This window comes from Limanda limanda, chromosome 9, assembly GCF_963576545.1.
Source record: "Limanda limanda chromosome 9, fLimLim1.1, whole genome shotgun sequence".
Lineage (NCBI taxonomy): Eukaryota > Metazoa > Chordata > Actinopteri > Pleuronectiformes > Pleuronectidae > Limanda > Limanda limanda.
This window is the reverse complement of record NC_083644.1, coordinates 24,746,556-24,760,905: the sequence shown is the minus strand read 5'-3', so window position 1 is coordinate 24,760,905 and position 14,350 is coordinate 24,746,556. Positions and strand designations below refer to the sequence as shown.

The window sequence follows — 14,350 nt, the reverse complement described above, 5'->3', positions numbered from 1 at the left end:
TTGAAGTGTTAGTATTCAGAGTATACACAGGATATAGGACACCGCTGAATACAAGAGCTGTAAGGCAAACTGCACACAGACACCTCGCGTCACGTAAGATAGAGGGGCACCACAGAGCATTAACATTTGAATCCTGTTTCTGTGTGCAGACTCTTTCTCCGGTCTCAGCTTGATGTCCTGGGCCTGACCTACTAAACTTTATCACTACATTCTCATGCTTCTATTAGGGGCATCGCATTATACACTCTTCTCTGTGGGGCCCCCCTCCTCCACACACACACACACACACACACACAAACACACACTTTTCCTCCAGTTGCGTACAACATCCTTATATCTGCTTTTACCATATATATGAATTTATTCTTGTATTACTATTTCTTACTTTTAAATTGCTTTTATACATACACTTGTGCAGATCTTATATGAGGTGTTTCAGAGAGGTACTGACCTTCCTTCCTTCCTCTCTCCTCCTCCTCCCTCCTCCTCCACCTCCTCCTCCCCTCTCGTCCCACTACTGCATCGATGCTGTTACCTCCCTTGCCGGTGACGTCAGCGGCTCAGTGGAGCTGGAGAGCATCCTTTCCAGAGACAGGGAGGGAGACAACAGAGCCATTTTGACCGCCCCGGAGCGAGGAGCGAGAGGAGAAAACAAACCGGGCCGACCAGCGACCTTCCTCAGCGGCAGGGCAGGGCAGAGGAGGGACGAACCCCGAACCCTCATGGAGAGCAGCGGCTGTTAGCGGCGGAGAGAACCCGGAGGAGAGAACCCGGAGGAGAGAACCCGGAGGAGAGAACCTGGAGGAGGAGACCGGTGGAGGTGGAGGCAGCTGCGGGGCTGGAGACGGAGAACACACGGCGGCACCACCGACTCGCTGCGGTTCACGGTAGCGGAGGTAGGTTTGTTTGCTTTCCTCCCCTCGTCCCCACCGCTAATGCAGCTTTAATGACACTGTCTTTATTTACCCTGCGTGAGAGCCCCCGGGGGAGGACACGGGCACTGGGTGCGGCCATTGAAGAGGCTGTCATTGTCGGAGGAACACTGACATTAAAGCTGCACTGTCACACACCCTGCACACTGACATTGTGTGTGTTCATTAATGTGAAATGTCTTATAGGTGTGTGGGCGGAATGAACAAATACTGTAGCAATGGACGCGAGCTGGAGCTTTAGTGAAGACATGACGTATCAGACGCTGTAAAAATGACGTAATAAGTAATTGTAAAGAAATGACAGCTGTGAATCATCACATGTAGCAGGGGACACACACAGGCCTCCAGCTGGGGCCTCTCCTCGTCATGTGAAGAGAACCAGCAGTTCTACATATATTACATGTATATGTATGGCTGTATATTTTTACGGGCAATATGATAACACTATATCGACCTGTCCTCCAGTGCACAGCAGCATGCTTTATTACATTACAGCCTGGCTTTGTCACCGGGAAGATGGTGGCCGCCCATCCGAGCTGCATCATCAGCTGATTGGTCTGTGCCCGTGCAGATTATGACCATGCAATGTAGACGTCGAATTCATAAATATGTGGATGAAATCACATTAGATCGGAATGGAAGAATTGTTCGCATGTGGGTGGGGATGCAACAAAGGACAAGACAGGCTGGGGGGAGTTCATCGTCGTCACCTGTCGAAACAAACATGATACTGGATTTTTCCATTTTCCTATTCTTATTTTCCTATTTTCGTTTTTTCAGTCTGTTGTTTTTTTTCTGATGGTACTGTGGTTTATTGTACAGCTGCTCTGTTTCTATCGGATCAGTGTCAACCTGCATACATCTCACAGATGAGTTGCCAGCTGCGGAGGTTAAACCAGGAAGCAGGGTGACACAGCATATGATGATGATGATGAGGATGATTGGACATCTGAGTCACAAGCCGCTGGAACATTAATACTGATATAACAGTCAACCATCTGCATCATAAATTAAGTTACAAAAAAAGACATCCACTCTTGGTCGTATGCTTTAATGATGATCGTTTTATTCTGTGATATTTGCAGTTTGACCTGAGGCGTGCAGTGAAAGCTAATTGTATCATATTTCTCACTGTTAAAGTGAGTTATTGATCAAAACATTAAACCATTGTAATTGGATCGCCTCAGATGATGAGTCATGGTAGCTCCAGCACACGCTAAAATCACACAGTGATTTAATGTTCACATGCAGTCTTTTAGGAGACAGGGACGACTTACGGGTTGTTAGTGAAAGCAAGTGGCTGAACGGAGCCGGGCCCTGGATTTGTGGTTGGTTTCATTGCCATTGTCATCCCGGGAAATAACCTGACATTTAGCTGTTGCTGCACTTCTTTTGTTGCAGCTAGCTTTATCATCTGTATCCCTTGGCTGTAGCTGACCATGCATGGTCTTTTCACGTTACAGCACAGGGCTGCCGTCCTCCATTGTGCTGATCGCGGCAACTGAAAGGTGTTACGCTCAACCCCTTACATTTTTTATAGCAAACGTATTTTAAAAGATATAAGTCATAACATAACATGTTAAACTGTAAGAATTACATTAATGAGGATTCACTCTCTGCTCCCCTCTACAGACCTGCAGGCCTGACACCAGGGCTCTAAAGAAGGCACCCCGTGGGTGCTAGGAAGACAGCACCATGTCAGGGGCCTCTGTGAAGGTGGCGGTGCGTGTCCGCCCTTTCAATTCAAGGGAGATCGGAAAGGACAGCAAATGCATCATTCAGATGACTGGAAACACCACCAGTAAGTTCTCTAACCACAAGCTCTTAGCTGAAATATGTTTCCCAATGGACTGTCTGTTTTACTGTCTGGTGTGACAAACATGTAGAAACTGTTTGGCACCTAGTCAGATGTAAGCCTGAGTAGGGGGACACTTCTCCAACCAGAAGGCACGGGCTCAATCTTTTCCAGCGAGAAGGATTATTGAAAAGATAAATTTCCTCTGCGTCGGACCTGGGGTGACTGTGCAAATCTCTGTTAAACCAGCAAGGCCTACTACAAGACACGTGATATGAGCTGAACATTTACTGAGTCTTTAATTTCAGATGAAGGCTTTTGAGATCAGAGCTAATTTTCTTGTGCTAGAGAACTTCTCTGCCAGACTGACAACTGTGTATTTACTGCAGGGTCCATGTTTTCAGTCACTAAATAGAGTAATAGAGGAGAAATCAAATAGAAATCACCTGCATTGTAAATCTCTTGGAACATCACACTGTAGGCGACATAATCTCCTTGCAAATTGGAACTGGTATTTATGTAGGACAAGCCCTTTTATTTATTCATGCATCAGATTAAGTCAGATTATAAAAAATGGCTCCCTCTTCAACATTTTATAATTACACTTTCTATTCAAATCTGCCACATATGCAAATAATACAATAAGTACAACAATGGCGGAGAAGATTTGAAAGAAACTTGATTATTGTTCCTTGATAAAATCCTAATTAGTAAATGACAGTGTCAGTTTTCTGCAGAATCTACAGTATTTGTTTTTTAGTTTTCACGTAGTTCAGAGCAGGCCACATTTCTCAGGTTATAGAGTGCGCCGAGTGAGGACTGGTTGAGAGAAGACTGGAAAGACACACGATAGTCTGCTTTGCAAGGTAAAGCCATTCATCAATAATGGATGAGGCTTCCTGAAATATTTACTGTTTGGCCTAATTTAGCCATCTCACCCCTCCTTCCTCATGTCACGGGTGACTAGACAACAAGCTGGGTGGCTTTTTTTGGGCCTTCATATTTCAACTGTGTGATTTGCTGTATTTTGTGATTTGGTTCCCACTCAAACAAATTTTCGAAACACTATATAAGCAATGCCATCTTAAATAGTTTGGTCTGTTAAAGTGTGGTTAATTTACACAGAATGTTTGACTGTACAGCAGCATTGTTATATAAGCTCAGATCAGAGGCTCTGTTTTTCACCGTGTGGTTTTCTGTGGAAACACGCTTTCTGAATCAACATTCTTTATTTAAACATTTTTGCTTTTGCTTAACTTCATGCTACGTTGGCCAGTTATCTCTAATATGCTGTAATATTCCCCACCTTAATGTGTTTATTTTTAGACTTCCTTAGAGAATCCAACTCACAGTTTTGGAGGACAGATTGTCCTTTGGGTCATCAAACAGTATACAATATCAAAGCTGTCAAATCACTACAGCATATGACATATTCCACAGATTACACTTTCATTTAAAAATAAGGCACCAAAGAATGACTTTTCATTTATCAGTCACAGTGAGATTAAATAAAATCTAATGGTATAATTCTCTTCAGTATTCATTTAATCTTGCTCCTGGGCCTGATTCCTCACAATCTTAATTTTTTACTTGCTACTAAACTGCAGTAAACGCTTCAGAGAAGTGATCACTTCCCAGACTTGTAAAATCAGATAATAGTCAGTCCCCTGTCACGATTTTCAGTCTCCAGATATTAAACAGAATTTATACTATATCAGAACTGAGCCACTTTCAGTAGACTGCTGGTCTTTCAGCAGAGAAAACAACCAAGTCAATGGCTCTGGATTTGAGCTGGAGGATGTGAGTAGACTGATGTCACGAAAAAGCCCATTGGTTGCAGTATCTGGAGGGGCCACTGAGGCAGGGTATAAATGCCCCTTTGTCTTCCTCTAGTCTGGGCTGAGGAAAGGACGAAGAAGAAAGAGTTCTTGGTTTTTTTGTGTTTGTCTCACTCTCTGCTTTGTGCTGTCTGACACTCATGTGTGGGTCAATAGCCCGGTTCCCACAAAGCAGGAGAATGTCAGTAATCTTGCTGTTTGAGAGATCTTCCATCCCACGCTGACCTTAATTAAGATGCAGGGGACTGAGCTGGAGGAGTTATGGGCCTCCCTCTAGAGGGCTACTGGGTGCAAACAGTTGGCAGAAGTTTCAACATTTGTTTTGCAGCAGAAAACTTTGTGTCTTGTTTACAAAAAAGGATTATGCAAAAGCTACTGCACAAATTACTATGAAACTTGGTGGAATGATCCGGGAAATTTTGGTCACTTTCTTAAACATTGTGAGATAGTGTTTTTTCAAACTTTTCACTGATTTCCCTGGGAATGTATTTAAAAATGAATGTCTATATAATGTGCAATGTGATGCAGCTTGATTCCTTTAAGGGGACTGTCGGGCCTTGGTGGAAATATGCGCTCTACTGAACAGTACCATTCTAGTTTATTGAGTAATAAATGTCTGTAATGCAGCTTGTATTTGGGTGGATTGACTGGATTCATCTAACTTCGTTTAATTTCAAAACTCATGAGCACAATGTTTACTGCTCCATCATGTTGATTTTGGGACGACATAGACATCTACAGTTCCTTCTGTGAAGATTTGTGTCTTCTAGACTCAAACCAACCTATAGCAGCAGACCACATACCACGGGAAACTAGTGCTGCCTCTGCTTCTGAATATAGCATGTATAGTGTGAATGTGGCTCTCCTGCAGCCTCTGTCAGTCGGTTCACATCCCCCCTGTCCGACTTGCTGACACAGCCACATTTTCTCTCCTATTGACTGGGGCAGGTCACCCGTAACAGTCTGACCAGCATCACTCAGTCACAATTATGAAGACCCAGCAGCTATGACACAGACAAACATGGACTGTTGGAAAATATGATGGAGTAACTGCTAAAATCAAAGCAGAGCAGATAATCACCACAACCATAAGGATAAATAATGTGAGATACAGGCATCATGAAAGTGATAATGATGAGCAGAGATGAAGTTTGAGAAAACAGTTTGTACATTAAAAATCTGGGCCACCCCGGGACATATTTTTATTTAGAGATACATCAAAGTAAATCTTAAAAATTCTAATATATTAATTATTGGATATAACATGATATGAGTCTGATATTTAGTGCAGAGTCAAACATAAGTTAACATACGTTTTTCATGAAGGAGGTTTTCCATAAATACCCATTTATCCTTTTGAAATAAGTCATGTAATTGTAATTAATAACTTTTCAACTCGCCTTGTCTTTTTTCTAATAAAACGAGAAAAACTACAGTAATTAATATCAGAAAATGTATAATTACAGAAAAATGTATTAAATTATGGGAAAAAAAGTTATAAATGTCAGGGTAAAGGACACACTGCTGTTCCATTAACCGGTATATTGGTAACCATAAAGTAATTGTAAACAAAAATTCCAAACATATTCACTGGTCGAAGCTTCTTAAATGCGAATAATCCCTAATTTCTTTAGTCAGGTCATGTTGACTTTATATAGCACAATATCACAGGTCTCAGATTTGCCTCAAAAATCTATAGAGCGTATAACGCCCTCTGTCCTTAGACCCATTAATTGTACTTCCTAAAGAAAAATACACTATCTCTGATAGAACAAATCGTACTTTGAGGTTTTTAAACAAATAGCTTGAAATTTTACATTTAAAATCAGGTCAGAGCCACACACCTTTGAAGAGAATCTAATGAATCTTCATCGATCTGTTTCTTCAATATGTCTGATTCACTTGCTGTGAAGATAAGTCAGGGCTTTACAATTAAATTCACCAGCAGAAGCCAGTATATGCAACATCATGCTGATACGAGTGTGGACATAGCAGATCTGTGCACACACTTCTTCCCACCTCTGGTGATGTGGTATCAGAGGACAGAGGTGCTGTTGTATCTTTTCCAATTATATTTGGCATTCGTGACGTGTGTGGCGTCCAGACTTGACGTCATCTATAAACTCTGCACCTAGCTATTGACAAGTGTTTCCATAATAAAAAGAGAAGACAGATTTTAAAGGGGAGTATGATAAAGATGCTCTTTGTGCTTAAGGCTTAGCTGAAACTGACCTCTGGAGGAAATTAACCTGACACACAAGCTGTGACCTACTGAAAACATCACCCTTGCTACTGAGTGCAATTTTAAAAAACGGTACTACCATGGTAACCCTCTGCCAATAACTGCAACTCTTCAGTAATTACCTTATCTGAGAGCAAGGCACTTCTCTTTCCGGACCAGGGGTGGGGGCTCTTCTTGTAAGAATCATAACTCAGTCAAAGATGAGTAAGCGATGAGAGGATGCTGCTCTGTTTTACTGTCCCACTGAGGTTCTTCTTTCAGGGTTTAGGTTTGATAAAGTAGTACACCTCTTTTTTAAAATTAGTTTATTTTATGGTTTTATTCTGTTTACTGGATTAAATTCAGATTTCATCAAACTCGTCAGTTTTATTTACCAGGATAGCCAAACCCTTTGATGTTTCACCTTATGGTAGCTAAAACCTTGAGGGACTAAATCAAGATTTATTAAGGTACTCTTATATGCACAAAGCTATATAGAGGCAAAACATGTTGTAGAAACAGTCTATTGTTTGGAAATTGATCAGGTACAACAGGTGCCGAGTGTCTGTTATGTAAAGTTTCAACACCAGAGTTCAAAGGAAACAGTCACAGGGGTTAACGCCCTCAGCAATACACAAATGTGACGAGCGAAGTCACAGCTAATAACCATTTCTTGGTTGCTGATAGATTCTAAATCAATATTCAGGACTAACTAGAAATTCTTTTTATGTGTGATGTCATGACACATTCTGTAGAAGACCATTTGTGGCTGAAGACAGCAGGGGAAGTGATCAGTGTGGAAAACATCTTAACTGATTAGTGAAATTGATTTTGTAGCTGCAGTGGTTAGCAGCAGACGTCATGTATTTAAGTGCTGGATACAGGACTTAGACACAGATGACAGAGCACAGTGTGAAAGCTGCGGAGCATCTATACGTTCATATTCATGGATCTGTCCAGTAAACCGGGCCTGGAGGAATGGATGAGGAATGGGCCTGAAACTGGAAACCTAACTCAACATTGCTGGCCTACATTTCATAGCTGGAAATACAGTAGCAGTGCACAGAGGAAATAAGCATGTGTACTTAGCCCTGGGTCTTTTCCTCTGTTATCGATCGAAGTTGCATTAGCAGAGAAAGTAGTGTCTGGAGCTCTGGGAGCCAGGAGGAAGCATTTTCATAGCTTGCATCACCAGATCTCACCAGATATATTGTTCTTGGGTGTGTTCACCAAGGGCTTTAGTGTATATATTAGAGGCATTAGAAAAGAATTTGCATTTATGTATTTGATTACTCATCTTTAGCTATATATTGGAAACTATTTTTTTGTAATGTCTCTGCAGATGAAAATGAAAGCAGACAGTCCTCACATCTCATTACACAAGCTTTTTATTTCTGGTTGGACGTTTCTACGACTGTTAGGGACACTCAAAGGAAAAACAATATCTGAGATTTTATAGAATTAAGTCGTAATATAACAATATTATTAGTATTATTACTTTTTGTGCAAGTCACTGAGTCTGTTCTGAAGAAAAATACATGCAGACTTTTTGGAATTGCCTCTTTTGTAGAAGAGGAAATGTTTGCCAGTTGTCGACTGTTCGATCGTTTGATATGTGATATTCAAAGGGATTTTGTAGTTTCTCAAGAAACAATGAGATTGGTTCAAGATTTTGGATCCAGAGGGAGTGAAACTATGGCGAGCACAGGTTCTCCTAGCTGCCTATCTTCAAAAAGTTTTTTTATTCTTATTCTCATAACATTAAATGTAAATGTAAATTCACTTTTAATCCCCAAATCTCAGATATCGTTTTACCGTCTCTAATACGTTTCCACTCTTTCTGCATCAAGGATATAATATGTGTGGCTCAAATGTCTATTGTTGGATACAACTTCTCATTCCAGAAGTTAAACATCTTGACCAGAAAAAAGTTCTAAAACAAAAAATGAATTCATCAACACGACATGTGTTTGCTTTTAGGTTATGTGTTGAAAATAATCATAACACATATATAATACATATATATATATACATAAATGTATATAATACATTTCCAGATGCTAACACTGTATTGATAATAGATTAACCAGACAAAGATGTGTCATCATCATCATATGAATAGGTACCTCAAATTAATTTGTAGAGGGTCACAGCACAGACGAAGATGTATTAAGAGAGTTAGTTTCTAATATCTATAGGCATCATTATGTTATGATCTGGCGATTGACTAATACAATTGCATTGAAAATTTAATTGAATATATTTAAAAAATAATTTGTTTGAGTTACCACTGGTCATCCTGGGTATCTAAGTCCACCAGCGCACACACTGTCATAGTTTAGGCTTTGATTCTGTGAGACAGAAAGTTTAACTATTTAATGGGAAAAGTCTTTATTTGTGTGAGTAGATTTGACTAATTTTGACACATTTGATTGACAGCACAGGCGATGAATACAGAGCTAACAGAGAATAACTGAGCCTGAGTACGTGCAGCTGAAGGCTGGTGGAAGTTTCGTGCTTCCACTGTTGAAAGATGAGCCTGACAAGCTGAGTCGGAGCTGTCCTAAAATGGCCACTGTGCTACAGTATCCTGGTTGAAAACAACATGGCTTTTTTCACAATGCACCACCATTAGGCTAAACTTTGCAATTGATAGCTGGAAGTAAGGATGTATTTTTCACCAACAATTTAGTTTTCTATGAGTGCTACAGCCTCACACAGCCATCTGCATCTCAGTTGTACATGTATTTGCAAGTTGAGATGTTGAGAGTTAGATTCACAATTTAAGTCCAAAAGATGAAAGGAAATTATGTTGTCATGTCATCTCTGTTCAGAAAAATTTCACTGTTTGTATTTCCAGATTCAGAATTATAGATTTTTTATTTCACACGAGCATAAAATGAATGGATTCCATGTTACTGCACTCAGTGAAGAAACATTTTTCTTGGCCTTCTTGTATTAAGAAGATAAGATAGAATTGGATTAATTAGCCATAATATTCTTCTCCAAAACTGTCTGCAGTCCTAGATGCTAAAGAAGAGTATTTTTGCAGAAAGAAAAGGCGACAAAGGCCTTTTCAGCTCTTTTAGCACAACATCACACCGACCCAGCTCAGCTACAGTTTCACGTGTGGGGCTGTCACCCTCCCACTGACCCCATGTTCCTTGTCCTGTCTTTCAGCCATCGCCAACCCCAAGCAGGCCAAAGACAACAAGAGCTTCAACTTTGATTACTCCTACTGGTCCCACACCGGGGTAACTACTCCTGCACCCACACCCACGCCTCCACAAAAACAAACACACACATTTGTTTTACTGTGGATCACTTTGTGTCTGGTTTACAATGGAATTCCAAGATTTACAATGCTGTTTATTGATCTCTGTCCACAGCCTGAGGACGTCAATTATGCCTCTCAGGTGCAAGTGTACAGAGACATTGGGGAGGAAATGTTGCTACACGCCTTCGAGGGTTACAACGTCTGCATCTTTGCATACGGTCAGACGGGTTCTGGCAAGTCCTACACCATGATGGGGAAACAGGATGTCAAGGATCAAACAGGAATAATTCCTTTGGTAGAGTTTTGTAATCACATGACCAGCACTGATAATGAGTTGAAAGAAAGATACTTCAGAATTTTCCTCAGATGATACAGTTTTGGAAATAATGTTATGTTCTCTCTTCCAGCTGTGTGAAGATCTTTTCAATAAGATCAACTACAATACAGACAACAGCATGTCTTACTCTGTGGAGGTAAGGACAGGTGTCACCTCTTTCCCCTGTATCCATAGTAAACCTGAAGTAGTCACATGTCATACTTTAAGTTTAACATTATGTATCTGTTCAGGTGAGCTACATGGAAATCTACTGTGAGCGTGTGCGAGACCTGCTGAACCCCAAAAACAAAGGGCACCTGCGTGTAAGAGAGCATCCTCTGATGGGACCCTACGTGGAGGACCTGTCCAAGCTGGCTGTCACCTCCTACAACGACATCCAGGACCTGATGGACTCTGGCAACAAAGCCAGGTGATGGAGCTCACTCTGTTTTTTTATCAGCAAACAACCCATATTTAGTTATTGCCTGTCAAGCTACATTCCTTACCTGAACCTACGGCCCGTACTAGCCTGAAAACCTATACAATGATTCAGCTATTTTCATTATTGCAATTCAACCTTATTCACTTTTAATAGTATTTTAATTTAGTTTTATATTAATCAATGTATATTCTGTACTAATATATTAAAGACTGGTCATTTTGCACATACATGACAAGATCCGCCTTGTTGGGTAAATATGAGGCAAAAAAACAGCATGTGACACTAACTGATAAAAATGTGTTCACTGTACAGGACTGTGGCAGCCACCAACATGAACGAGACAAGCAGCCGCTCTCACGCCGTCTTTAACATCATCTTCACTCAGAAACGCCTCGATGCTGGGACGGACAACACTACTGAGAAGGTAGAGAAGATTAATCACGTCCTTTGTGAAACCGTTTAACATTGAGCTGTTACCACTGCTTATTTCTAAGTCGATTGATTGCAATGAATTAATTCTTGTCGCAAATTGGAAATCAATGATTGCTTGAAGGTCATCATGATAAAGAAACAATGTAAAGCTCTTTTTTTTAATGAGACCTGTCTCTGCAATTCAGATTAACAGCTTTAGGATTTTTCATTGTCAGTTATTGTGTTGCATTTTTGTAAATTTGGGCTTTGGGATTTCTGTTGTAGGTCAGCAAAATAAGTTTGGTCGATTTGGCCGGCAGTGAGAGAGCAGATTCTACTGGAGCCAAAGGGACGAGGCTGAAGGTGAATATATTTTCTCCTCTGCATTTCACTCACTCGAAACCTCTCACATTTACTCTCCTATAAGGTAAACAAATGTAACCTAGGGCTACGTTGTTGCACTGGCGGGCTCGAGCAACCCGCACATTGAAGCATGTTGCGGTCGGTGGAGAAAGAAAGATCGATGACCAAGCGCACGTCTCCGCGTTGCATGCATTTTGCGCACTGCGGTTGCTGCTAATTGCTAATTACGGTCCACGCTATCACATAGCACATCACACTGGGAAGAGCTTATGTAAATCGAATGATAGTGGAAAAAAAGCTTACTTCCTGTTGCCAGTAGTTGGTGCCATCACTATTATTACGTACAGACTAATATATCTGTTCAAGTAGGGGCTCTGATGTAGCGAGCAATTTTGTGTCAATTGGACAATGTTACAACTTAATTTTCACACTGATCAGTAGGTGGCACTATGACCCTGAACTAATATTAATATATGGGCTGCACTTAAGGGGGGCGCTAGTAAGTTATTTTGTCACGCCCATTCCTTAAAACCATAGAAATATCTTAGTGCCGGGGCTGCACTTTAGAAGGCGCTAGTAAGTTATTTTGTCACGCCCATTCCTTAAAACCATAGAAATATCTTCAGGGGGTTGCTGAAAATATTTATATGAAATTCACAGTAATCTTATGCCATTATCAATGTCTTTAGACACTTTTGACACAGTTTGACATGGTTGCAGTCAGTGATGAGGAGGAATACTTCCAAGTGTAAGATGTTCCAAAAACAAGACATTTCCTGTTGCCATCAGGGGGCGCTGTGATTTTAATTCATAATTTCTGTGTAGATGTCATCAGGCCGGGACTCCTGTCTTAAGTCTCTAGTTTGGACTCAATTGCACCATGTATTTCTGAGATACAGATCATCGTGTAATCAAACTTTTACGCCACGCCACGATCTCACCGTCTGAGTTTATATCTCCATCTCATCTCCCATTTGCACCGCTAGACTTTTTTTTTATCTAGTCATGATACACCTGGGCTACGATTTTTGTGAAGATCGGTGAAAGCTTACTGAGGGGCTTTTCCTTAGATGGCACTGTTGAGCCATTTTGCCAAGCCCATTTCAAATTACCCCAACTTACTTTTTGCGGTTTTGAATTTCCTGCAAACTTTGGTAAGAATTTGAGCCTGTCTAGGCCCTGAAAGGGAAATACAAATCCTTCGAAATACAATAGGGCCTCCCACTGTAGGTGCTCGGGCCCTAATAAATCCTGAAAGGTTTTTTGGTATATCTTTAATGTAAGTATCATTCTCTTTTTCTTTTGCTCAATCACAGGAAGGAGCAAATATCAACAAATCACTCACTACACTGGGAAAAGTCATCTCTGCTTTGGCAGAAGTGGTATGTAATGCTATCTATGTATTAGACATTGTGAGATAAAGCAGATATAATATAGAATAATTAGTTAACTTTATTTCTATTTCTACTTCATTTTAGGATTCTGGGGGAAATAAGGTAATTTGTTTAAATTATGATGAATGCATTTGTTTTCCTTTTAATGTGTTAATTCACAAATATATTTTGATTTTGATATGTTTTGATTTAATTTACAGAATAAAAAGAAGAAAAAAGTGGAAAACCACATCCCCTACAGAGATTCAGTTTTAACCTGGCTGCTGAGAGAAAACTTAGGTAAGAACACAACATAGAAAGAAAACCACCTCCCTGAGGGCCACATAGACCTCAAAGTCAGAATCAAAACGAGCTGCTCTGGTTTATAGAGGATTTCCATGATTTGCGTCACCAGCTCGTCCCGCCCTCATTGCTGTTGCATAGCAACAGAGCGGAAGTTGGACATGATAAGAATGTTATAATGTTCCTTTGTTTTTTAACATGCGCACCGTTAGCTTTCTTAGTTGAATTGAAGCCTGATCCTCAATGGATTTGTTGGCACCATTGCCTCTTTGAATAAACGGTTAGTCTGAAGCGCAGTGAATCCTACTAAGGATCCACCCCAGTCTTCATGTCTTGCTGAGGGAAGGACACATTTGAAGGAACTTTCAAAATGGGACAGTCTAGTTGCGCTGCGGAGAAGCAATTGGTCTTCAAATCCAGTCTCAGAAAGATGCAGCTCCTTAATTGAGACGCCTATAATCTGTCTGTGACATGCTAATGTTTTGATGATTCTGTGTCAGGGGGTAATTCTCGTACTGCGATGGTTGCTGCTCTGAGTCCAGCTGACATCAACTACGACGAGACGCTCAGCACGCTCAGGTAGGACACAGACACCAAACATCTTCTCTGCTGCATCTGCTCCCTCCCACACAGCTGATGAATGTAGCTTTGAAGGGCAAAGTGTTACATAATAAAAGTTTTCTACAGCAGCTTGCATCTTTTCACACGTCAAACACCTTTCACCAGATGCAGCTGCAGTGTGAATGTGCACTATGTTGCTCAGTGATGCCTCCCTCATACACACAGGTACGCAGATCGGGCCAAACAGATTCGCTGCAACGCCGTCATCAACGAGGATCCCAGCAACAGATTGGTGCGCGAGCTGAAGGAGGAGGTGTCTCGTCTGAAAGATCTCCTCCTTTCCCAGGGCCTGGGTGACATCATTGATAGTAAGGAATCGTTTATTGGAATCATCACATGGTCACTGGTGTTGTCTCAAGATCAATTTCAAACTGATTTCATAGGTTCCAAACCTCTTTTCTAAGCGGGCACATTCCTCTCAATTATACAACCTCAAAATCAAACTGAACAGTTCCCGT

The 14,350-nt window shown here is 40.9% G+C and overlaps 1 protein-coding gene across 2 annotated transcripts in view; it reads left to right on the top strand.

Moving 5' to 3' along the window:
- Positions 1 to 2,627: 2,627 nt before the first annotated feature.
- The window catches only part of kif1aa (kinesin family member 1Aa), a 36,350-nt gene continuing 24,627 nt past the window's right edge, over positions 2,628 to 14,350 (top strand). For both annotated transcript variants that reach the window (XM_061077919.1, XM_061077918.1), the window contains exons 1-12: positions 2,628 to 2,733; positions 9,967 to 10,040; positions 10,176 to 10,358; positions 10,471 to 10,536; positions 10,631 to 10,809; positions 11,134 to 11,245; positions 11,518 to 11,595; positions 12,912 to 12,977; positions 13,074 to 13,091; positions 13,190 to 13,268; positions 13,772 to 13,850; positions 14,058 to 14,200. In XM_061077919.1, the coding sequence (XP_060933902.1) occupies positions 2,628 to 2,733; positions 9,967 to 10,040; positions 10,176 to 10,358; positions 10,471 to 10,536; positions 10,631 to 10,809; positions 11,134 to 11,245; positions 11,518 to 11,595; positions 12,912 to 12,977; positions 13,074 to 13,091; positions 13,190 to 13,268; positions 13,772 to 13,850; positions 14,058 to 14,200 (1,183 nt within the window). The remainder of the gene's footprint in view (positions 2,734 to 9,966; positions 10,041 to 10,175; positions 10,359 to 10,470; positions 10,537 to 10,630; positions 10,810 to 11,133; positions 11,246 to 11,517; positions 11,596 to 12,911; positions 12,978 to 13,073; positions 13,092 to 13,189; positions 13,269 to 13,771; positions 13,851 to 14,057; positions 14,201 to 14,350) is intronic.